The sequence below is a fragment of the Chinchilla lanigera genome, unplaced genomic scaffold (genome assembly GCF_000276665.1).
Source record: "Chinchilla lanigera isolate Chin_1 unplaced genomic scaffold, ChiLan1.0 scaffold00015, whole genome shotgun sequence".
Classification (NCBI taxonomy): domain Eukaryota; kingdom Metazoa; phylum Chordata; class Mammalia; order Rodentia; family Chinchillidae; genus Chinchilla; species Chinchilla lanigera.
Window position 1 is genome coordinate 14,487,373 of NW_004955416.1, and position 24,163 is coordinate 14,511,535.

Below are 24,163 nucleotides of genomic sequence, written 5' to 3' on the forward strand. Positions count from 1 at the left end.
TCCACCCAAAGCTTCGTGCTGGGATAGAAGCGGCTGAATCTAGAGTGTGATGCTGGGATTAAGGGTCGATGATCACTAAATCAGTCCACTGATTGGTTTGGCACCGCCCCAGTCCCAGTAGCCTAGATTAGGGTATAAAAAGAAGAAAGAAGCTGCTAAGGTCCCTTGCTTGCTGTGCTACCTTCTGCCCGCCGTGGACTGTTTCCCGCTGCCACGACACCCTGCCACCTTGGAGCCAGCTGACTATAGACTGAAACTTCTACAAACTGAGCTGAAAAACCTTTCCTCCTTTAACTTGGGGTGTCAGGTATTTTGTCTCAGCAATGAGAAAAGTAAGATAGTTACTTTTACTAAAACTGGGCTTGAATATGTGAAGTTAGTAGAGGTTCCATTTTAAAGACATTTAATGTTTTCACTTTCAAGATGGGATCATTCCTAGCATTTCCTGGGGTCTCCTCAGTCATTTCTGCCTCTTCGGGAGAGCTCATTTCGTAGCTTCTCCCCAGCTCCGTGCTCAGCAGTGTCACGTTGATAGCTTGAAATTACTATGGTGGGAGTATTTACATCTCAGAAATTGGCAAATGTTGCAAAGCAGCTGAATTGCCGGCATGCCACTGAGGAAGCTATAGTATTTCACCAAGTAAAAGCAGAAGTGAGTAATTTAGAAAATAGTAGAATTGATGTGTGAATTTAAAAGCCGCTTTGCTGAAAAGCACTGGTGGGACGTGTAGCAGTCAGTCACGGCCTGGCCCGGAAGCCTCAAGCCCACGGGCGAGGCTGCAGGGAGGGAGGGAGGGAGGGAGGCGTCTGGAGGCGGCGGCCAGGGCAGCTGCCACCCGGGGCTGGGAGCGGGGAGCACAGAGCAGAGGGGTCTCCTGGTGAGAGCTGTGAGCTGCTGCCCGGCTGCCCAAAGGATGCCAAAGACTGCAAGGAGTAGAGACAGCAGGTGAGAGCCGCCTTCCGATTGTCTGTCAGCGTAGGAGGATTAGGGTGTAAGTGCACTGGCCTGATTTACGGTGCTTACTATTGACACACGTTTTAGAGCTTGTGACTCTGTACCCTGCCCAGGGCCATGGCCATGGCCTTCTCCCAGGATCAGATGTTTGAATGATGGCCTCAGAGTTAGTGTGATTGTTCGGTCACTGCCACTGCCTTGTCCTGCAGATGAGGACAAGGGCCGCAGCGAAGTGAGGTGTGCTGTGGACGGGAGGAAGGAGCCCCGTGGGTTAAGGGCCCCCTGGCTAGGCCGCCCAGGGCCATGAGGGAGGCAGGAACCCTTGGCTTTCAGCTGCTCACCGTCCTGTGAGGGTGCTGTCCCTTACCCAGGGTCCCTTACCCAGTGGGCTGCGGAGGGGACATGCCGGAGTGACTGACTCTCTGCACCCTTCCTGACCTTAGAGTGGTTTGCAGAGCCCGGAGGCTGACGGCGTAGTGACGAAGACACGAGTGTCAGGGCGATGTGGGTCGTCCCCTCTGTGAAACGGGGCCTTGTCACAGGACGGTCTGGTGAGCGGCTGAGATGGTCACTGAGGCTGTAGGTGAAGCGCTTGGCACAGGGCCGGACATGCCACGGACACAGAGGCACTGAACATGCAGGGATGTCACCCACATTCTTGGCTCAGGGACGATGTTGCCGTGTTGAGGAGGTTGAGGCTGAAGCCCTGGAGGAGGACATGAGAAGAGCCCTGTTTTGGGGCTTGTGAATTCTTCACAGACATCAGTCGCTGTCCTGGGGTTCAGGCTCGGTGTTTAGAACCGCCTCTCCCTCTTCAACCGTGCCACTCAGGACTCACCGGAAATCAGATTCCTTCGGGTCAAGGCAAGTGCCCTGAACCTGACGCCAGTGTCCCTGCCATCTATACATGAGAATGAGGATTGTTGCTATTAGTTTTGTTTCTTTTTCTTTTTTGGAGACTGGGTCTCACTACATAGCCCAGGCTGGCCTCAAACTCATGGCAAGCCTCCTGCCTCAGCCTCCCGAGTGCTAGGATTATAGGCATGCACCTGTGGACTGTTTCTCTCTGCCACGACACCCTGCCACCTTTATTTGGCTCACAGTTTGTAGCGGTTTCACTCCATAATCAGCTGGCGCCGAGGCAGGGTGGCATCACAGAGGAGAAAAGTTCATGGGGGTAGAAGGTAGCAAAGCAACCCAGCAAGGGACAGCCATAGTTCTTTCTATCCCTTATATCTTATCCAGCTACTTAGGGTCCCGAGTGCTGGGATTATAGGCGTGCACCACCATTAATCCCTCACACCCTTAACCCTAGGGCCCTTGACCCTAGCACTGCACCATGAATCAATCCCCGCCTCACACACTCTAGATCCAGCCACCTTTGACAAAGCCCACCTATGACTGCATGAGGCTTTGGGGGACATCTACACACAAGCCATAGCACTGACCTTGGGAAAAATTCTGAAATTGATTTCTAGAATAGTTCTCAAACTCTCCAACAACAGGCTCTTTGCAAAGTCTCAGTGATGGCAGCAAACTGATGTCCTGTGAAGGGTCTATTTTTGGAAAGCAGAACCTGGGCGGAGCCAAGTCGCACAGTTAAGACAGACGCTGAGACTGGATAAACAAGGTGTCAGTTCTGTCAGCATTTGTTGTTGTTTTCTTTTTGGGGGGACAGGTCTCAGTACGTAGCCCAGGCAATCCTCCTGCCTCAGCCTTCTGAGTGCTGGGATTACAGGGATGTGCCACCACACCCGGCTTCTGCCAGCATTTATTAAGTGCTTCCCAGTTCCAAGCTGCAAACTGCTTTCCTGCTGGGAGAGCATGGAGCTGAGGCACCCTGAGATGGCCTGAAGACCACCTTTAAGAAATTCTTAAAGAAAAACTCTTAATGTTGTGTTGAAAAAAAAAAAAAAAAAAAAAAAAGGCAATGACATGTAAAGTACAGCTCATCACAGTGAGTTCTTTTGATAAATGATATTTATTTTGGTAAGTTCTTTGTTTTAAGAAAAAAGCCTCATTACTGAATAATCACATTTTATGAGTCTAATCAGGTACCATGGTAATAATGTAGACTGTGCTGTGTTCCAGGGTTAATGAGTCTCTGGAATGCTGTCAGGAAAGAGTGTAAAAGCAAACACAATAGAAACTATTTTAGGAGTGAAAAACTGTTCCATTTATTCCCAAGCCCTGTTTGTTCTGCACATCAGAGGCCATCCAGGGACTGTGCTCCTGCGCAGGCCCAGATCAGCCCTGCCCACAGCCTCCCCGGCTCAGGAGCGCTGCCCAGGCCCACAGGAAGCCCCTCTCCTGCACCCGCTGGGCCACCGTCCAGTGCACATGGCGGCTGCGTGGCGGCAGCAGTTTTTCATGGACTCGGAAAATTCCCCAAAATTCTTGGTTCCTCAGCCCCAGTGCATCCTGCCACCTTCCCGTTCTCCAGGCCTTGGCTTGGTGGTGGTGGCCTGCAGCAGCAAAGGAGGGAGTCTGGCCATGTGAAGACTCCACAGGGACAAGGCCCAGCCCAGCCACCCTGCTCTCCTGCAGCTGCTCCCACCTGCCCTGCCAACCCCGAGGCAAAACACAGGATTTCTAGGCAAGGAAGCGCACGCCTGTAGCTCTAACACTGGGGAAGATGAAGTAGAAGGATCACTGCAAGTTGGCCCTGTCTTGAAAAAAAAAACCAAACCCACAGAGCATGACCAAATGATTCAGCAGTTCTGCAACAGGCTCAGAAGTGCCCACAGTGACCGTGGAGCCACCTGCTCCCAGCTGGCTGCAGCAGAATTCGAAGTGTCCTCCCAGCCACATGCACGTCTCAGGCATTCCAGGCAGTTCTCTTATTTAACAGCAGGCAGCAACACTCAGAAAAGAACCGGCTGGGCCTTCCTTGAAGAGCCCGAGTGAACTTGCAAGGAAAATTGCAGCTTCCAGGGCCAGGGAATAGCAAATTGCAGTTGGACGCAAATACCAGAGTATCACACATCACCCCCACGGCGGCCACTGCGCGGGGGAGGGCGGGGGGTGCTCTATGTGAACGACTCAGAAGGACGCTGTCCTGTCTTACCTGCAGCTGTCTCCCAGCAGGGCTACAGCCTTTGCTACACTTCAGGATGCTGCTGTGGGCCCCAGATCTGATCTCCTGGGGAAAGGAGGGTCAGGAACTGTTCTGGGACCAGGAGCTCCTGGATCTGCTCTTTCGTACTGTCTGGTCTCAGCCAGCGGCAACAGAGCTTCCGGAGCTGGATGAGGCCTTCCCAGGGTTCTGGTGCTTCCTGGGAGCAGACATGCCAAAAGCTGTGGCAGGAGGGCTCTGGTCCAGAGGCATTGCCTGGAAGGGAAACCTCCTGCTTCCAGCAGGAATCTTCTTCCAGCCTCACTGTGCGAAGCTCTTCCTGCGCTTCAGGAGTTTGTGTCTGTTGGGCCACAGCCACTGCCATCGTTCAGCTCAGAGAACCCGACAGCTGTGCTCCAAAACTCAAACCTCTCCCAGCGTCTCACTGGAAAGCCACCTGCCCTTGAGTCACTACGTCGAACTCTTGAAATCCTAGAAACAGAAACACAAATTACAAAGTGAACTCTAGTGAAAATCACAAGGTTAGTCCCACAGCACTGAGGCAAAGAAGCAAAGAAGACAGCCTCGCAGATGGCCCCTCTATACCCTGTGGAGTGTGGTTCTCTATGACAGGCGAGCCAGCTTCTGAAGGTTGCTAAGAGTCGAGGACTAGGGATCAGGGCCAATCTGGGCCAATCAGCCTCCTAAGTGCTGGGATTACAGGCATGTACCACCATGCCCGGCTGCCACCTTATCTTTGACAAAAGTGCGAAACACATTTGCTGGAACATAGCCTCTTTAATAAGCGAGGCTGGAAAAACTGGCTCTGCACATGCCAAAGATTAAAACTGGACACATATCTTTCACCATGCACCAAACTAAATTTGAAATGGCCACAGATCTAAATATTAAACACTAAATCTGCTGCAAGATAGAATAGATAAAATTCGTAAAGACATTGGTGTAGGCACTTTATGAATAAAACCCTGATCGCACAGGAAATATCACAAAGAATCAACAAGTGGGATCTCATCTTATTAAAAAGGTTTTCACAGCAAGAGAAGCCACCAAGAGTGAAGAGACAACCACAATGTGGGAAAAAATGTTTTCCAGCTGTTCCTCAGACAGGATTGCTCTGGAAAACATATGAAAAACTCAAAAAAAAAATCAGACCTCCCAAATGGAAAGACCCAATCCAAAAACGAGCATGCGAGATGAATATACATTTCTCAGATGAAGAAATTCAAACAGCAAATAAATATATGAAAAAATGTTCAACATCATCACTGGTCATTCGAGAGATGCAAATTAAAACAACACTGAGATTCCATCTCACCCCAGAAAGAATGGCCATCATCAAGAAATCAACCAATAACAGATGCTGGAGGGGCTTTGGGGAAAAAGGAAACTTCTCCACTGTTGGTGGGAGTGTAGACTGGTGCAACCACTGTGGAAATCAGTGTGGAGATTGCTCAAAGAACTAGGATTAGTGGTCCCATTTGACCCAGCTATTCCCCTGCTGGATATCTTCCTATAATTAAAAACATTGTACTGCCAGGGTGGTGGCTCATGCCTGTAATCCCAGCACTCGGGAGGCTGAGGCAGGAGGATTGTTGCATGTTCGAGACCAGCCTGGGCTACAAAGTGAGCTCAAGCCCCGCCTGAACTGCATAGCGAGACCCTGTCTCAAAAAGACAAAAAACAAAAACAAAAAACATTGTACCACAGTGATATATATGCACCCATGTTTATAGCAACACAATTTGTAATAGCTGGATCTTGGAAAAAACCCAAATGCCCATCAACTGAGGAATGGATAAAAAAGATGTGATCTTTTTATACAGTGGAGTACTACTCAACCATAAAAAAGTATGAACTGGAGACGTTGATAAATAAAATGGATGCAACTTGAGATCATACTCATAAGTGAAATAAACAAGATGCACATGTACAAATATCTTATTGTCTCCCTAGTGTGAGACACTGAAAGAGTAAATAAGACCCAAAATGTATAATAGATATTGTGAAATGGGAAGAAACTGCTCAAAGAGAAAGAGAAACTGGGATGGGGAAAGGAAAAAAGAAGGAAAAAGCAAAATATATATTTACACACACAAGACAGTTAAGATAGTTATACTAATTTCTCTTAGTTCACTGAAAAGAAAGGTTTGAGCTAATATTTTCTGGAAATTTAAATGCCTGTATCTTGAACTCTGAGTAACTAATTTAAAGATAACATGAAACCAGCCTGGGCACTCAAGGCCACCCTGAACTGCATAGCGAGACCCTGTCTCAGACAAAACAAACAAAAGAAAAAAAGAAAATAAATAAAAGAAAAAAGCGCTTAGGGGCCGGGGATATAGCTCAGTGGCACAAGCGCCTGCCTGGCAGATTCAAGGTCCTGAGTTCGATTCCTGGTACCAAAAAAGGAAAAAGAAAAACAATAACCGGGCGTGGCCGGGAGTAGTGGTGCACTCAAGTAATCTCAGCACTCAGGAGGCTGAGGCAGGAGGATCGTTACGAGTTCGAGGCCAGCCTGGGCTACAAAGTGAGCTGAAGACCAGCCTGAACTGCATAGTGAGCCCTGGTCTCAAAAAGACAAATAAATAAATAAATAAAACAATACACAAGGTATTAACCATTGCTATCCTCCGCCCACCAGGCCGGACGCTCGGGGCCAGTAGCCTAGGAAGTACTCCCTCCCCTTACTGCATTTGCCTCCCCAGAACAAGGGACGCTCGGCCGAGCAAAAGCCAAAAGGACGCTGCTCTCCGCCGTCACGCCCACCCAGAGGTGTGAGGCGGCCCAGGCCCCAGGTGACACCCACTCCTGCCCGTCTAGGGCTTGCGGCTGCGGACGACTCAGCCCCATAGAACTTTCTCCGCGGCCACGTGAAGTCCCAAGCAGCGCTCGAAGCCCAGCACAGACCCTCAGCTGTAGCACTAGAGCCGCCAGTGGCTACCGGAAGCGGAAGCCCAGCGCCGGAAGGCCTGGTACGCTCCCGAACTACATTTCCCGAAGGGCTCTGTCTTTCGTCGAACAGCAGCATTAACCAATAAACTATGAGAGCGGCTCAGGTTTGCCTCTGACGAACATTGAGGACTACCCGCTTGTGGGGGTCTAGCGCCCAGACTAGAGCAGGTGCAGCTGAGGGGTGTTGGTCCTGCGTCCTGGGGGAGGTGGGAGCCTCGCCCTGCGCCGCGCTGGTGGCTCTGAGCATCAGGGCTCTGTTCAGAGCGTTTCCTCCTAAGGCGTTAGGGCAGCTGAATAACCCGGGGCGCTCGGCCTGAGGTCATGGTTAGTATGGCCCTGGAATCCCAGCTCAGAGTCTCTGCCACTTAAAGTTTGTTTCTCACTGGGAGACCGAGGCAGAAGGATCACAAGTTCGAGCCCAGCCTAGGCAACTTATCGAGACCATCTCATGAGAAATAGAAAAGAAATATATATATTATGAGCCCTAGTTTCAGTCCCCAGTTAATGAGGATGGTGTGTTCTTGATGCCTGCTGTGGTAATGCTTCACTTCTGCGATCTCCCTCCTGGCCCATTGTGCACACAGTCCTGGTTGGTTCGAGATAAGTACCACTGATGCTTATTCATTCAACAACCAATTATAGGCTCGGCGTGGTGGTGCACACCTGTAATTCCAGCATTCGGGAGGCTGAGGCAGGAGGATGGTTGCCAGTTCAAGGGCAGCCTGGGCTACAAAGTGAGTTCAAGACCAGCCTGAACTGCATAGTGAGACTCTGTCTCAAAAAGACAAAAAGTCAAACAAAAAACCAGCTAATTGTAGAGCAATCTACTTGCTCCACCACTGGACCAGGCCCTGGATTATGCTGTAGTGGCAGAAAGGAAGTAAAGCACTCCTTTGCCCCCGCCCCCCTTAGCAGTTGTTAATGAAAGCTGTACAGAAGATCCCTCTATTCCTGCATCTTCTCAAGTGTATCTTCAAATGTACCTTGTCCTTTTCCTTTCCTACCTGGTGAGACTGGGCTTCCCACTCCAGCATATTTCTGTTGTATTCCTTCCACTTTAGTCTTGGGGGTGGGTCAGGCCCAGCTGTGCATGGGCCTTTCCCGCCGTACTTGTTCTATGTGGTGCCCCTTCTTCTGTAAACCTGGACTCCTTTGCCAGTCTGCTGACCTTTATAGGTCCTCATGCAACCCGAGCTTCATGGTCCTTTCGGACGTGCACAGGTCAAACATTACACTTCTATATCAGATCTTTGCAAAGAGGAAAAGATATGCTCTTCCCACACTGAATGCCTTTTATGGTTCTTGCTTCATAAGTCACAGAGGAAAGCCGGGCATGGTGGCGCACGCCTGTAATCCCAGCACTTGGGAGGCTGAGGCAGGAGGATCGTTGCGAGTTCGAGACCAGCCTAGGCTACAAGGTGAGCTCAAGGCCAGCCTGAACTGCATAGCAAGACCCTGTCTCAAAAAGACCAAAAAAAAAAAAAAAAAAAAAAAGCACAGAGACTGAACTTCATTTTGGCTGCTGCAAAAATGAAGAGCACACTCCTTCCTCTGAAGGGGTATAGTCTAGCGGAGAGTGCATCTTCTGAAATTACTGCTCCAAACAACCCAAACAGCTCAGAGCCATCTGCTTAGCAATGAATGCAGCAAGTCCAAGTGCTTGGAGACTCACACTGGAGAGGCGGGGAGAGTCCAGGAGGGGGAAGGTGCAGGCTTAGGGACGGGGTAAAGAAGCCACTTTAGGCAGTATAATCAAACAACATGGTGCATGTTTAAATCAAATAATGGAGCCGGGCATGGTGGCGCATGCCTATAATCCCAGCACTCGGAAGGCTGAGGCAGGAGGATTGTTGCGAGTTCGAGACCAGCCTGAGCTACAAAGTGAGCTCAAGGTCAGCCTGAACTGCAGTAAGACCCTGTCTCAAAAAGACAAAAATAAATAAATAAAATAATGTATTACACTAAAAGACACACTGCCATGAACGCCCATCAAGGTACCCTTTGCTTCACACTTATCCCATTGCTCTTGTGACTTTTTGAAGCAGTTCTACAAGTCTTTCCTGAGTGTCACAGGAGATGTGATCAAAACTGAACACTGCTGCTGAGGGTCGTCCCATGGAAAGGCAGCTCACAGAAACATCATGACCTATCCTCATCCACCTTACTCACTGGATCTGGCACTGGGCAACTTCTGGCTCTTCCCCAAAGCCAAAATGACTATGAAAGGTCAACGTTTTAAATGAATTCAAGACATGGAAGCAGCCATGACACCACAGCTAAAGACACTCAGGACAGAGGACTTCCAGAGTTGCTTCAGAAAGTGGCAAGAAAAATGGGATGGGTGTGCTTGAAGCAAGGGGGGGTATTCGAGGGGATTCATGGCAATGTGTCTTTTTTGTTAAATTTATTTAACCATTCACCACTCTCCTATCTTCTCTTCCACGAAGGTTTCCAGGTCAAGGCTTCAGTATGTTCTTTGCAGCCTGGGAGCTAGGACGCAGCCAGGTGGATGTGCAGGGTAAGGAGGGAGGAGCCGTGGCTGACACCCAGGTTTGGGGCTGGGGGAGACTGGGGGACGGGGGCACTCACAGGAAACGTGAGGCGGCGAGGTCCGCTAGTCTCAGGAACAAGTCCAGGAGGGGATGCCAAGAGACAGGAGGCTGGAGACCAGGCCTGGCAGTGCCCTGAGAGCCAAGTGAGACAGCAGGCAGAGGTCCTTACGCTCTGAGGCCCATCCATCCACAGGCTGAGCCCAGAGGGAGGAGCCGAGGGGCAACATGGACAGGTCCTGAGTGCCCATACCACAAGGTCCAGACGCTCAGATTTGAGGAAGTCAAAGGCACAAGGCCAGCGAGGGGACTGGGAGTGCACAGTGACCCAGGTCACAGACTTGCCATGTTGGACCTGAGGGCCATGCTCAGCTGAAGCAATTGCTTTGGGTTTTTTTTGGGGGGGGTACTGGGAATCAAACTCGCTACCTCACGCTTGCCAGGCAGGCGCTGTGCCGCTGAGCTATATCCCCAGCCCCAACTGCTTTTTCACTTTTTTTTTACTACTTATTCTAGATTTCTTATTGTCCCAAGGCTGTTTCTTTGGTTTTGTGTGTGCGTGTGTGCACGTGTGTGTGCAGTACTGCGGATTGAACCCAAGGTCTTTGCACTGAGCTATGTCTCCAGCCTTTTTTGGGGGAGGGGGGTTCTCACTAAGTCACCACGCTGGGCTTGAACTTTTTTGTTTTTTTGAGACAGGGTCTCACTATATCCTTCAGGCTGGTCTCAAATGCATGGTGATCCTCCTGCCTTAGCCTCCCAACCACTGGGATTACAGGCATGTGCTACAAAGCCCAGTTTATTCTTCTGATCTTAACAACTAAGGATAACAGCTTAGTCCCTTAAAGACACACATACTGTCACAGAAACAGGTGCAACAGTTGCAAGCTGCAACGTGGTGTAAGAACTGCCAAGGGGACAAAAGCTTGTTGGAATTTCTCAGCAGAAGATACCCATGTCCTTTCCTCTGAAAGAGAGCCCCATGAGGGCTGCTGGACACCAGCCCTCTCTGCCTCTGTGACCCTGAAGTCAGGAAGTGCGACATGAGGTGAAGTGACACGCACTCAAACTTTCAAGAGTTACAGTTTGTCATTTTCCCAGCCTGACTCTAGCCCAATTCTGCCAATTCCAGCTAATCTTACTTCTTTTTCTCCAGGATATTTTGTGTTTCTACCAGGCAGGCAGGAGTGAAAAAAAAAAAGAAAATTTCAAAAAGCTTAATATTAACTCTGAAGACTTAAAGATCTCCTTCAACTCAAGATTCCTCTAATAATCAACTCTGGGTACTCAAAAAAAAAAAAAAAAAAATCAGGAACTCAGGGTCAGCCACAAGTCTGTCCTATCTACCTCACCCTGGCCAGGCAGCTCTCACATCTTCCCAGATGGGAGCCTCCTGCTGGCCAGCTACAGGGCTTCTCGTTCCTGAGCTTCCCCAGCACCTAGTACTCGGAGACCCTCTGGCCAAATGCCCCGAAGGGACAGAATCAGGAGTGGGCATTCCCAGCCTTGCCGGCTTGGTTTAACCACCACTACTGCTAGAAGTTCCACTTGTGCCTAACGGAACTGACTCTGGAAAGAAATGATTGCAGAGGCCTCTGCAGAACGTCACTCCACTGCTCAGCCAATACAGCTGCGCCGAAGTCCTGCGGACAGACTGAAAGTGGGGCTCACAAAGAGCAGGGGCCAGAGTACAGAGTCCCCAAAAGTGTGCTTTCTGAAGCCTCTTCCCCCAAAGGTCTTGGCTACTCTGTGCAAGGTGCAAGGTGTTGGGAGTGAGGCTGGAGTCCAAACAACCGCGTTCAGGTTTGTAACACATATCAGAAGACAGGCTCTGGGAAAGCATGGGAGTCTATTTTATTAGGCAGTGTGGAGCTTCCATCCCGTAAGAACAAGGCGCCCGAGCCCAGGCCCCACAAGTAGAAAGCAGCTTCACATTTCCAGGATACCCATCTGCTCACCTCTTCCCATCTAACCAACCCACCACCTGCTGTCAGTCCCTGACTTCACTGTCTCATGGCTCCGCATCCCAAGAACAAAGTCCTGGGAGCAGCCAAGATGACACGGGAATCTAGGACAAACTCCTCACTCAAGCCCAGAGCTCTCCAGGAGATCTGATGTCTGCCCTCAAAGTCAGCACTTCCTTAAAAAATCCTGTTCTTGGTATTCTAAAGTTCCCGAACAAACACCTAGACCTGCATATATAAAATAAAGACACAGAAACGAGGAGGAGTACACAATGTGCAGAGCCGAGAGGGCAGCATGCAGGGCGGTGTCACCTTGCTGACAGGAGCCCCACCCAGCACAGTGGGCAGCTGGGCTCGCAGACCTCTCACTGCATATGGCGCCCCTCACGGGAAGAACAGGAATGAGCCTGCAGACCGCCAGTCTTGGCAGGCCCCGTCCCTCCTGCTTCTGTGCCGGACACATTCGCGAGATGGAAAAGGGCCTCCCCGTCATGTGGATGACAGGATCACAGAACGCCCACACCCGGACCCATGCCCTAGACGCCAGAGCCCGGAGGCCGGGTTAGAGGGACCTCGGCCCGATCAGGCTGGCTGTGGCAGCTGAACAACCAGAACCAGAATGGCTGCCCAGTGTTTCTCCGAGGACCCAGTCCACATGGAGCAGCATTACCAGGGAGAATCAGGAGAGCGGCCAGCCACATCGTGAACGTGACAGAGAAGGACCCAACTTCCCAACCTGCCAGCCCCTGCTATTCCTACATGGTAGGGGCCTGACTCCCGCCAAGCAAGGTCCCAGCCCGGCAGCGTAACTGCCTCCGTTCAGAACGAGCGGGAGTGCGGCCCCTGGCTCTGGCTCCCCTCCCTGAGCCCGGCCGCGTCAGTACAGTTTCTCTTTCACGTGAGTCCTCTGGTGCGTGATGAAGTTGGAGCTGTTGCTGAAGCCCTTGCCGCACGCGGGACACTTGTAGGGCTTCTCGCCCGTGTGGATGCGCTGGTGGATGATGAGCACCGAGTTCCAGCTGAAGCCCTTGCCGCACTCGGGGCAGCGGTAGGGCTTGTCCCCCAGGTGCGCGCGCTGGTGCATGAGCAGGATGGAGCCGCGGCTGAAGCTCTTGCCACACATGAGGCACGGGTAGGGCTTCTCGCCGGTGTGCGTGCGCTGGTGCACCACGAGCTGCGAGCGCTGGCTGAAGCTCTTGCCGCACTCGCCGCACGCGTAGGGCTTCTCGCCCGTGTGCACGCGCTGGTGCTTGATGAGGTTGGAGCTCCAGCTGAAGCTCTCGCCGCACGTCAGGCACTCGTAGGGCTTCTCGCCCGTGTGCATGCCCTGGTGCGCGATGAGGCTGGAGCTCTGGCTGAAGCTCTTGCCGCACACCCCACACTTGTACGGCTTCTCCACCAGGTGGGTCCTGCGGTGCGTGGCCAGGTTGGAGCTGCGGGTGAAGCTCTTGCCACACTCGCTGCACTGGTAGGGCTTCTCGCCCGTGTGCGTCCTGCGGTGCGTGATGAGCGCCGAGCTCTGGCTGAAGCGCTGCCCGCAGTCCGGGCACTCGTAGGGCTTCTCGCCCGTGTGGATGCGCTGGTGGCGGATCAGGTTGGAGTTGTAGCTGAAGCGCTCGCCGCACTCCTTGCACACGTAGGGCTTCTCCCCCGTGTGGATGCCCTGGTGCGTGTTGAGGCTGGAGCGGTTGCTGAAGCTCTTGCCGCACTCGGGGCACGAGTAGGGCTTCTCGCCCGTGTGCGTGCGCTGGTGCGCAATGAGGTTGGGGCTGCGGCTGAAGCTCTTGCCGCACTGGACGCACTGGAAGGGCTTCTCGCCCGTGTGGATGCGCTGGTGGGTGACGAGGTTGGCGCTGCGGCTGAAGCTCTTCCCACAGTCCCTGCACTTGTAGGGCTTCTCCCCGGTGTGCGTCGTCTGGTGGCGGATGAAGTTGGAGCCGTCACTGAAGCTCTTGCCGCACTCATCGCACTTGTAGTACTTCTCCCCGGTGTGGGTCCGCTCGTGCGTGACCAGGTGGGACTTCCGGCTGAAGGTCTTTCCGCACTGGGGACACTCGTAGGGCTTCTCACCCAGGTAGGTGCCCTGAAGGCCTATGAGCTGGCCGAGCTCCCCGCCCTGGGCTGGCGCCTCCCCAGCATCCTCACTGGTGGCGGCTCCCCGGGGCCCCTGCAGGCTGCAGTCTCTCTCGGAGTCACTGTCCCCGTCAGACAGCTGCGCGCCACTTCCCTTGGGGATTCCCGAGAGCATCTCAAACAGGTCCGGACTAGGGTTCTCCCCATTCTGTCTCTGTATCTCAAAATCTGAAATGTTGGAGAAAAACAAACAAGGTCCACTCAATTCCCTGGCATGAGGAGAAAACGAAATCAAAGGGGAAAGTTTTTTAAATGAAACTTCTGATGAAATGAAACTAGAAAATCCTTAAAACTTTTAAAAAGCAGGTAGCTTTGGGCCTGGGGCTATGATAAAGCCTCTGCTTAGCAGCTGTGAGACCCTGGGTTTCATCCCCTGCTGAAAGCAACCCATCAATCCAGGTTTAACAACTGGATATTTAGCTGTCAGGCCTGACATCTTTGTAGTAAACACAAAGAGTTTCAAAGATTTGTGTTTCATGTCTACCTGTTTCTCCACCAAGAAATAGGGCCACATGGGAATCTGAAAATCCTAACTGAAGGACAACAGACAATGACCGTCAAAACTCACCATGGTGCTGATGCTTAGTAGGTGTTCAATTACATTTGGTAATTGGATGACAAGTTTTTTTTTGTTGGTATCACCAAGGTATTCCTAAGGCTCAATCCCTTTTCAAAACCTCATATAATGAGGTTTTGAAAACCACAACAACAAAAAAAAAGATGAAAGCCAAGACTTAGCATCTGCGACAGGCAAAGGTGGAGATGACCCAAATGTCTCTACATTTAGCTGAACCAGGGAATGCCAAGTGGTATCACATCCCAGGCTGAACAAACTATGGTGTACATAGCAAAATAGCTTTAAAAAGGAACCAAAGCTCAGCATGGCATACATGCGGCCCTGGGTCTGATCCTCACCACAGGGGTGGGGACTCTGCCCCATGCTTCAACACAGATAAACCTGGAAGACGTTAATTATACTGTGTGGAATAAGTCAAACCCAAAAGACAGAAATTGTATGATTTCTCTTACAGGAGCTACTGAGAATCATTGAAATCATAGACAAAACCAGCTGCAACAGTCCCCAGCTACCTCGGGGCTGAGGGGGAGGATCATGAGCCCCAGAGTTCAAGGCCAGTCGGGGCCCATGACTCTAAAGGGAAAGAAAAAAAAAAAGGCCTGGGATGTGATGTAACTTGGCACTGCCACGTTCAGTGCCCAGTACTGCGCCCCACCCCTGTCATGAAGACTGAAAATAGACGGCTGGTTTCCAAGAAGCAGTAGGAAGAATAGAGTTATTGTTTGGTGGGTACAGAGTTTCAGTTTGAGAAGAGGAGAGAACTCATGAGGAAACACAGAGACGCATGCTCTTGAGGATGTATTTTATTTTTGTAATGCAAAAGGCCCAGGCCTCAAGCACACTAGACAAGTGCCTGCCACTGGGCTATACTGTTAGCCTCTGAAATTAACTTTTAAAGATTATCTAAAATGCTCTGAAAGACAGAGGATTCCTAGAAACACTCAGAAATCTAAGGAATCTAATTTACCAAAGAATAGTATCTTAAATGGGTATCTCCCCAAAATTCGTAAGAGATCTTTTTGCACAGTTAACTATATTCCTTCACTTTTAAACTGCCTATTCCTATCTTTTATCTTTTTCTACTGAGTTGACTTACAAATTGGTAGCTCTTGGAGATCTAGAATTTTGACTCTTGATCTGCTACTCTGTAGTCTTGTTTTAAATATTTCCTTCCAATCCTTGCAAGCTTTTTTAAAATTTTTGTGTTTTTGAGATGGGGTCTTGCTATGTAGCGCAGGCTGGCGTGGAACTCACAGTGATCCGCCTGCCTCAGTCTCTAGAGTGCTGGGGTTATACAGGGGAGCACCACCACACTCATCTCGGTGTCCTTTTTTTTTGAGACAGAGTCTCACTATGCAGTTCAGGCTGGCCTTGAGCTCACTTTGTAGCTCAGGCTGGCCTCAAACTCGCAATGATCCTCTTGCCTCAGCCTCCGGAGTGCTGGGATTATAGGTATGCACCACCACGCTCAGCTCAGTATCTTTTTTTTTGTCTTTTTGAGACAGGGTCTCACTGTGCAGTTCAGGCTGGCCTTGAGCTCAGTTTGTAGCCCAGACTGGTCTCAAGCTGGCAACAATCCTCCTGCCTTGGCCTCCCGAGTGCTGGGATTATAGGCGTGCGCCCCCACGCCCAGCTCTCTTTTTAAACAAAGAACTTTTCTTCTATTTTTCATGAGTTCAATATAGTTTTGATTACTTTTATAATGCTTATGAGAAGTCCTCCCCAACCCCAGACTAATAAAAATATTCTACATGTCATTTCAGATCTTGGATAGTATGAATCTATCTGGAATTTATTTATGTGTAATTTAAGAAGCAGAAGTCTATCTCTGCTTAAAGTTAGAATGCAGGGATCCAATATTAGTTTTTTCAAAATGATTAGATCACTGTCCAAAATCCAATCACTCAACAGTTTTTAAAGTGCCAGTCTCCCTTTATTGGTAGACAAAAGGTGCAGTTGTAGCTTCGTCTAAACCAAAGGTTCATGTATTTTCCCACCCCAGACACCTGGGACTCAGGTCCGCAGCAATTAATTCCCTGGCCACCCACAGGCCTTGTATTTCCTGCCTGGCCATACCCACAACAGAAAGTGTATTACAATAATCGAGTGAGGAAAACTGCTTTCAACACAGGGAGAAACATGAACTTGCTCTATAGGAGCTGCCCTCATCTATCCCGAGTTTCACTTTCTGAGTTTCAGTCACTCTTGCTCAACTGAGGTTCAAAAATATTTTTAAGATTTTGGAACTCAAAGGCCAGGCATGGTGGGACACATCTGTAATCCTAGCACTCAGGAGGCTGAGGCAGGTGGATCACAAGTTCAAGGACAGCCGGGCGTGGTGGTGCACGCCTGTAATTCCAGCACTAGGGAGGCTGAGGCAGGAGGATCGTTGTGAGTTTGAGACCAGCCTGGGCTACAAAGTAAGCTCAAGGCCAGCCTGAACTGCATATCGAGACCCTGTCTCAAAAAGACAAAAAAAAAAAAAAAATTGAGAACTCAGCAATTCATAATTATTTTTATTAATTCATAAGTTTTAAATAACTTTTATTATAACATTGTTATAATTGTTCTAGTTTAGTTGGTAATCCCTTACTGTACTTAATTTTTAAGTTAAGCTTTATCATAGGCATAGATATATAGGAAAATAGGCACTAAATACAGGATTTGGTGCTATCTGCTGTTTCAGGAATCCACAGGGTGTTGGATGAATCTACTGTGGATGCAGAGACTCCTGTAACCTATCTATAATAAAGAAAACAGTTACTTGCAGGCTTTGGTGCTTTAGTGTGTGTGTGACTCATATCCCCCAAAGTCCTTCTTGCCTGGTAGTCCTGACACCATGGCTGGGCCAGTAGCCTACATGCAGCCTCCTGCCTGGTACAGGCTTGGCCTGGGCTCTGCCCCCGGAGCACCGCCCTGGCCAACCAGACCTGGGCACCTGTGACTAGGGCCATGGTTCCACCTGAACCCTGGCTTCCAGAGAGACTAACCACTGATATAAACAGCCATGAACCCTGTCATCAGTTTAAACAACCACCAAACACTTTACAGTTGTAACGCTCCTGTTCCCTAAGAGTTCTGTGTGGCATACATTCCAAAGGCCGAATTTAAGTGAATTAAAATTTTGTGCTGAAGCTAAGAATTGGAGTTTAAACACTAATGTATTCCTGCATAGTCCCCCAATCCTCCCCACTTCTTTCTTGCTAAGGAAAATGAATGTGCATGAATGTAACCATTAAGGGACCACTTTGCTGGGGCAACCAGGCCTAACTGAGATGACCTGGTTTCTGGTACCATGGACACCAGACGATGCCAAGGATGGCAAAGAGGTGAACTGTGAGACTCTGGCTCCACTGTGAGTGCATGAGTAGGTCTGGAGTTGATAACCTCTACTCCTTCCCAAACTTCGAAGTCAGAAGAGTCCTGGCAAGCTTGTTAAATGCAGACTCCGCTTCCACAGGCCCAAGGTGTGATTGGTAATCTGTACTTCCTCTGCATTGCCAGATAAGCCTGTACGAGGCAGACTATTGCGTAGTAGTAGTAAAAGCTCTCAAGTGCTGGTCTTTAAACTTTGCTGTAAAACAGAACCACCTGCTGGAGCTTTCTAAACTCACTGGCCCCAGGGCTTGGGATGTAGCTCAGGGGTATGGCACTGGCTTATTAGCAGGGGAAAGGCCCTGGGTTCAACCTCCAGCATCAGAAATGAAGAAAAAAAATCCCTTGTCAGGGCATGTCCCATACCAAGAAACTGGAAAATCAATCCTATGGAGTGGGCACTGCTGACGCCCTGAGAACTGTGAGTCAAGGTTCAAGGTTCCCCATCTATGTCCTTTGGGAAACCCTCAGACCCTGTCTGGTGACAGCTTTGGAGTGGGATTTGCATTTTTATTTTATTTTTTTGTTTCTGAAGGGTTTTTTTGAGACAGGGTCTCACTATGTAGTTCAGGTTGGCCTTGAACTCTAGTCTAGGGTGGCCTTGAATTCACAGTGATTCACCTGCCTCAGCCTCCTGAGTACTGGGATTACTGGCCTATGCCACCAGCCCAGCTAAGATCTGCATTTTAAACACATTTCCAGATGATGCTGTGCTATTGGCCAGAGGATTTTTATGCATCAGGAATGTTCCTCCAGAGGTCGCTGGTCCAGCCCTCCACACAATTGCTTCCTATCAAGAGACAGACAGGGTCGCCCCAAGTCCCTACCCCAGCCAGTGCAGATTCTCCATAACTTTTGGTTTCCAAATTCAAAACCTGTCTACTCACACAAATGCTGTGTGCCCCACACACAACTGTGGCTGGAGTAGATGAATCTAAGATGAAACTAGCTAGTTTTCTTCTTCTAAAGGAAAAAAGAGAGAAAAAAAAATTTTTTTTAAAAAAAAGGAAAAAGAAGGGCCAGGGATATAGCTGAGCAGCACAAGCACCTGCCTGGCAAGTGTAAGGTCCTGAGTTCAATTTCTGGTACCAAAAAAAAAAAAAAAAAGAAAAAGATCAAGCTCCAGAGCTGAGGACAGGTTCTATTGGAGTTACAACAAAAAAAAAAAAAAAAAGAAAAAGATCAAGCTCCAGAGCTGAGGACAGGTTCTATTGGAGTTACAACCTTGACAGGGAACCTTGGCACCTAGACCAGAACACTACCATCTCTTATAGGCTTTGGGGCTTTATGGGGTTATAAGAGGAAATCTGTGGTTGCCTTGGAGTTTGTGCCTAGTGAACCACTGCAGCTGTGGTCAGCTGTTTTGGAAACTATGGTTGTTAAGACTGATTTATTAAACTGCTGGGAAACTGATGTGGAGACTGCCTATTCTGGGAAAACAGGGCCTGGGGGAGGGGGCCAAGGCTGGTCATGACTTGGCTAGGACAGTAGTGGGCTGATTCCTTCCCAGAGAGAGGGCTGGGCAGCAAGCTTATACTCTGGCCCGGAACAGCTGAGATCCTGGCAGCTTTGCAACATGAAATGTGGGAACAGCACATACCTGCAAACTCTGAATTCTTTTAAATTTTTTGGTATTGGAGATTGAAACTAGGGCCTTCATACTGAGCTACAGCCTCAGCCCTTTTTACTTTTTATTTTGAGGTAGGGGCTCACTAAGTTACCCAGGCGAGGCTCAAACTTTTGATATTCCTGCCTCAACCTCCCAGAATGCTGGGATCACAGGCATGCACCACCATGCTTGGCTGCATATGCTATTTTTAAAAATAGCTTTATTAGCATAAATAAGATTCATTTGATTTGCTGAATATAAGCAAAGGATTAGTATGTAGCTTCTAAGAATAAAAACCACGCAGGGTAAGAGTAAGCACTCTTTGGCAGGACTAAGCTGCTTATTTCTGGGGTCTAAGTGCAACCTTTCTTACTCCTTTGCAGATCAGAAGTGTCCTGGGCTATGTTCTGCTCCATCTGTGCTCAACCCACTTTGTTTTCAGACCAAAGCTTAGCCTGTCTTTCAGATCAATGCTTATCCTGACAGAGGCTGGAAGGAGGAAGCCTGCCCTCTTCCTCCTCTGAGCAGGTGAGCGGGGGACCCGCAGGCAGGAAGGTTTCCCTTATTCATCTCAACAGTGCTTTGAGTTCCCACTACATGGGGGAACTATGAGAGGGGGTGCGGGAGGAGGAGGGAAGACTGGTTCCTAGAAGAAAAACAATGAGTAGTATCCCTATAAGCAGCAAACAAGATGTACTGTAAGAAAAAGCCGAAAGACAAGAACCCAAATGTCCTGGGGAAATGACTTCCAGTAGAGATGATAAGAGATGCCCCAAGTAGGTCAACTGGGGACAGAAAAGAAGAGCTAAGGACAGCCTTATGGAGAGGGTCTCTGTGAGCAGGCACTCAAAGGTCAGGAATTTCACCTCAGAGGTCAGAAATGGCCATCCTGGACAAAGACGCAGAAGCAAGCACAGTCATGTTCACGGAGCAGCAAGACCTGGTCTGACAGAGCAGGGGCTGTGGCCGGGGACTGGGGAGGGGACCAGCTGCCGGGGAGGTCTCAGCCAGGTCCCACGGGGCCACGGGTCCCATGAAGAAGGAGGTCCTGCCTGCTGTGGCAGATAGTAAGGAGTGTAGGGAGATGTTAAGCGGCTCAATGGTGGGAGAAAAGAGCTTCAGAGTTGAGGCAAGAGGATAAAGGCAGGTTGGGTCTGGAGGCTGCCACAAAACTCAGGTGAGAAATCCCAAGAGCTTCAATCAAAGCTGCGGATGGGGTTCACGTTCGCAAGCAGAGATGAGCTTTGCCACACAAACTGTCACTAAAGCTCTGGACTTACGGCAGGAAAGGCATTCAAAATGTGAGCACCTACAGGTGCCTGTTGGTCAAACATTAAAGCACCACCATCTAATCAGGCTCCCACATGTCCTCCGCTAGGCGATTATGTCCAAATATCCTGTACTGGGCACACACAACAGAGGTCAGGTGGTGCGGTGTTCAGTAAATGTCTGAGAAGTGATGAAGTAAAGTGCAGAGATCGGGGCAATCACAAAGAAGTTGGGGGAATCTGTGAAACAAATAAAGTCCCAAAAGACAGTTTAAGAGTCACAAAGACAGTCTAAGAGGCAGAAGTCTGGAGCGGGTCTCACGGTCAGATGTCCGGTGAAAGATGTGAGGCACAGGCCCTACAGCAAGCAAGTGCTGAGAGCTATAATCACCTCAAGACACTGCTGAGACCAATGCCCTGCTGACCTCCCCACCTAAATAACCATCCCAAAGTCTTCTCTCCGGCCCTCCACCCCTCTGCTATCTCTGTCTGAAGATGCAGAAGTCCATTACAAACTACTTATATCCATCAGGAGTCAAGTAAACAAAATCTTGAAACAGGATGAGAAATTTTTATTTTTCCTTAAGATTTTAAACTGGAAACAGGAGTGGTGGCACACACCTGTAATCCCAGCACTCAGGAGACTGAGGCAGAAGGATCGATGCGAGTTCAAGGCCAGCCTGGGCTATATCACTTAACTTTGTTGGCCGTGAGAACCCAGCTTATCTCCCAAGTTGAAGTTTTACGTGATTTTTTTCATATTGGATGCTAAGCGCACTGCCTGGCCTGCAGAAAAAACTGGAAAATACTAGCTATTGCTACTATTAGTTCTCACCTGTCCAACGTCACCCTCTTCCCCTGCTGTCCCATCTCGGGCTGACCCCCATTACTGCACACCCCACAACACAAGCAGGCAGCTTCCTGGCTGCTCTCCTGCCTCCAGTGTGCCCCTCCCCTAATCACAGCTCCTTCCTGTTGCTGTATTCTGCTTCCTCCCAGGCCCTGTGAGCCCTCTGCCTAGAACCTGCTGGGACCAGTGCTGGTCGGTCCAAGCCTCCACCGCCCTTCCCCCAAACTCCCATCACTTCCTAAAGCCCTTTGCCTTTCCAGCCAGCTCTCCCCACTGTCATGGGAAGGAACACATCACCCTGGTCCCTCCTCTCAGTGGCCATGGCATCATCCCTGACCTATGATTTTCCACATTCCACTCCATCCTGCAACCTCCCGCTTACACTTGACTTCTCCCAGGAAGCCTTCACGGGACCTCTCCTTCCCCCACTCCTTTCTCTGAAGTTCACTACAGCAACCATGCCCACAGGCCCTGAAACCGTCCTGGGGCACAGGCAGATCTGAAGTAAGTATCTGCCAATCAAGTGAGTCCAGTCTGCAACCGAAGCCAAGTGCGGACAGGGCGATGAGACAGCAAACCAAGATCCCTCAACTAACTAGTGACAGAGCAGAAAAAACAGTAACCCTTCAAAAGAGCTCAAGTTTGGAACTACTCTTTCAAGGGTCCGAGATGACTTTATACCACAGAAAGTCCCTAGGTATCAGCTGGTTTCCCTGTCATTTATTTTGGTTTCCTAAAACACAAACACTTTGAACAAATTGCACTTTTCTTCTAGTTATTTGGAACTACCTGTTGCGAAACCAAGCAAAGGCGCCAAGGCATGGCTTTTGGGGACCTTCAGCCCCTCTTCCCATAACCTTTACTAACTTCCCAACTGCTCCAAATAAACGTGTAAGTAGGAAACGTGTGCCCACTATGCAGATGTAGCACCAAGCGCAGTCCTTGAGCCCCTCCTGCTCTGAAATGTGGAGCGAGCACTGCACACAGCGTGAGCATTAGAGGAGGGAGAACAGGCTGCCACTGAGACAGAGCAGAGGGAAGGCGCTGTCCATTGTACTGTCCTGGAGTCTACCTTCTCTTCCACCATGGGCCCATGAGGTTGCGCATCTTACCACCATCGCGAAGGGTCTGGGTCAAGTCTTCCACCAGGGCCTCCGCCTCCTCGCTGCTCTCGGGCCGATGCTCTTGCAGCCAGGCCTGTATTTCCTTTGGCAGCATGGTCAACATCTGCTCCTTTGTGTGGACCTCTGGCCTCAGCCAGCGTCGACAGAGTTCTCGGAGGCGGCCGAGTGCACTCCGTGGTCCCCCAGCTGCGGGCTCCTCCTGTGGGCTGCCCTTGCCGGCACCCTGGGCAGAGAGTTCGGATTCAGGGCCGTCCTCCTGCAGCACGGCCTCCTGCACCCAGGAGTCATCCTCCAGGACCACAGTGGTGGCCGCCTCCTCCTCTTGGTCTTCTTCCTCTGGAGGCACCTGGACCAAAGGGCTCAGGGGAGCACTCACTACTGGCACCTCTGCAGCCATCATGCACCTTCATGGACAATCACTCAGGCTGCAGGCCTTGAGCCTTGACTTCTCCAGCCAAGCTTTCAGAGAAGACACCTTCTCAATCTCAATCTCAACAAGAAGTCCTGCCAAGAATAAGACAGAGAACCAGAGCCACTAAGTATCCTAAAAACAACTGACACTAGCCCAGGTTAACCCAGCAAGTGATCCTTACATCCACAAACCAAGTTTCCTGTTCCTCTTAAATGAAGAATGCCTCATCCTGAAAACAGATCTCTTGCAGGACACAGTGGTGCACGCATGTAATCCCAGCACTATGGGAGGCTGAGGCAGGAGGACTATTACATTCAAACCAGCCTGGGCAATTTAGTGACATAGCAAGACCTTGTTGCAAAATGAAAAATAAAAAGGGCTGGACATGTGGTTCAGTGCAAAGGCTCCTGAGTTCAATCCCCAGTATGGAAAAATAAATGAATGCATAAGTAAATAAATAAATAATTCAATCACAATAGCAGCACTGTGCTTTCCAAGAAACCAAAGAATGAGTATCAGAAATGCAATGTTAAAATACACACACACACACATACACACACACACAGGACTTACCCTGCTCTAAATCAGTTCAGACTTGCTGTAGAGCAGGTGACCTTGACCTAACATACAAGTTAATCACTCAACCTCAGTAACCACTGAACAGATAATAACACTCATCCTTCTTATCCTATAAGGATATCTTACAGATTAGCAATAGATCAGATCTCAAGACACTCTGAGTTTCACCTGATGGCAAATGCCTCAGTATCCTTACGGGAACAGTTCCAGGAAACCCAGAGATACCAAAATCTGTGGCTGTTCAAGACACTTACATATAAAATGGTGTAATATTTGCAAATAACCTGTGCACATCTTTCCATGTATTTTATTTTTTCTTTTTTTTGGGGGGGGTTTGTTGTTGTTTTCAGGGTGTTGCTGTATCGTTGAAGCTAGGCTTGAACTCACTATGTAGTCTAGTCTGGCCTCAAACTCATGGTGATCCCCCTGCCTCAGACTCCTGACTGCGGGGTTTACAGGTATGCACCACCACATAGCTTTCCATGTACTTTAAATCATCTCTAGATTACATATAATACCCAAAACAATGTAAGTGCTATGCAAATAGCTATACTATACTGTTTAGGGAATAAACATGAAAATAATAAGGGAAAAAAACTTCATGTTCAGAATAGATGCAATTTAAAAACTTTTTTTCAAGCCTGAGAAAATATATATATCTTTTTGAGACAGGGTCTCTTATGCAGTTCAGGCTGGCCTTGAGCTCACTTTGTAGTCCAGGCTGGTCTTGAACTCACAAC

The 24,163-nt window shown here is 49.5% G+C and overlaps 1 protein-coding gene and 2 long non-coding RNA genes across 5 annotated transcripts in view; all 3 read right to left on the minus strand.

Annotated features, from left to right (window-relative positions):
* Positions 1 to 288: 288 nt before the first annotated feature.
* On the minus strand, positions 289 to 2,611 carry LOC106148144. Its single transcript, XR_001233317.1, has 3 exons — positions 2,404 to 2,611; positions 1,794 to 1,856; positions 289 to 1,661 (listed from the first exon to the last, which is right to left on the minus strand). It is a non-coding gene; the product is annotated as an uncharacterized LOC106148144 (long non-coding RNA).
* A 496-nt stretch (positions 2,612 to 3,107) lies between these two features.
* Positions 3,108 to 7,054, minus strand: LOC106148145. Its single transcript, XR_001233318.1, has 2 exons — positions 6,838 to 7,054; positions 3,108 to 4,502 (listed from the first exon to the last, which is right to left on the minus strand). It is a non-coding gene; the product is annotated as an uncharacterized LOC106148145 (long non-coding RNA).
* Positions 7,055 to 11,364: 4,310 nt separating this feature from the next.
* Positions 11,365 to 24,163, minus strand: part of Zscan2 (zinc finger and SCAN domain containing 2) — a 15,442-nt gene continuing 2,643 nt past the window's right edge. For all 3 annotated transcript variants that reach the window (XM_005381500.2, XM_005381499.2, XM_013512512.1), the window contains exons 2-3: positions 22,421 to 22,936; positions 11,365 to 13,797 (exon numbers count right to left, since the gene is read on the minus strand). In XM_005381500.2, coding sequence (XP_005381557.1) covers positions 12,374 to 13,797; positions 22,421 to 22,832 — 1,836 coding nt within the window. In that variant the 5' untranslated portion in view covers positions 22,833 to 22,936 and the 3' untranslated portion in view covers positions 11,365 to 12,373. The remainder of the gene's footprint in view (positions 13,798 to 22,420; positions 22,937 to 24,163) is intronic.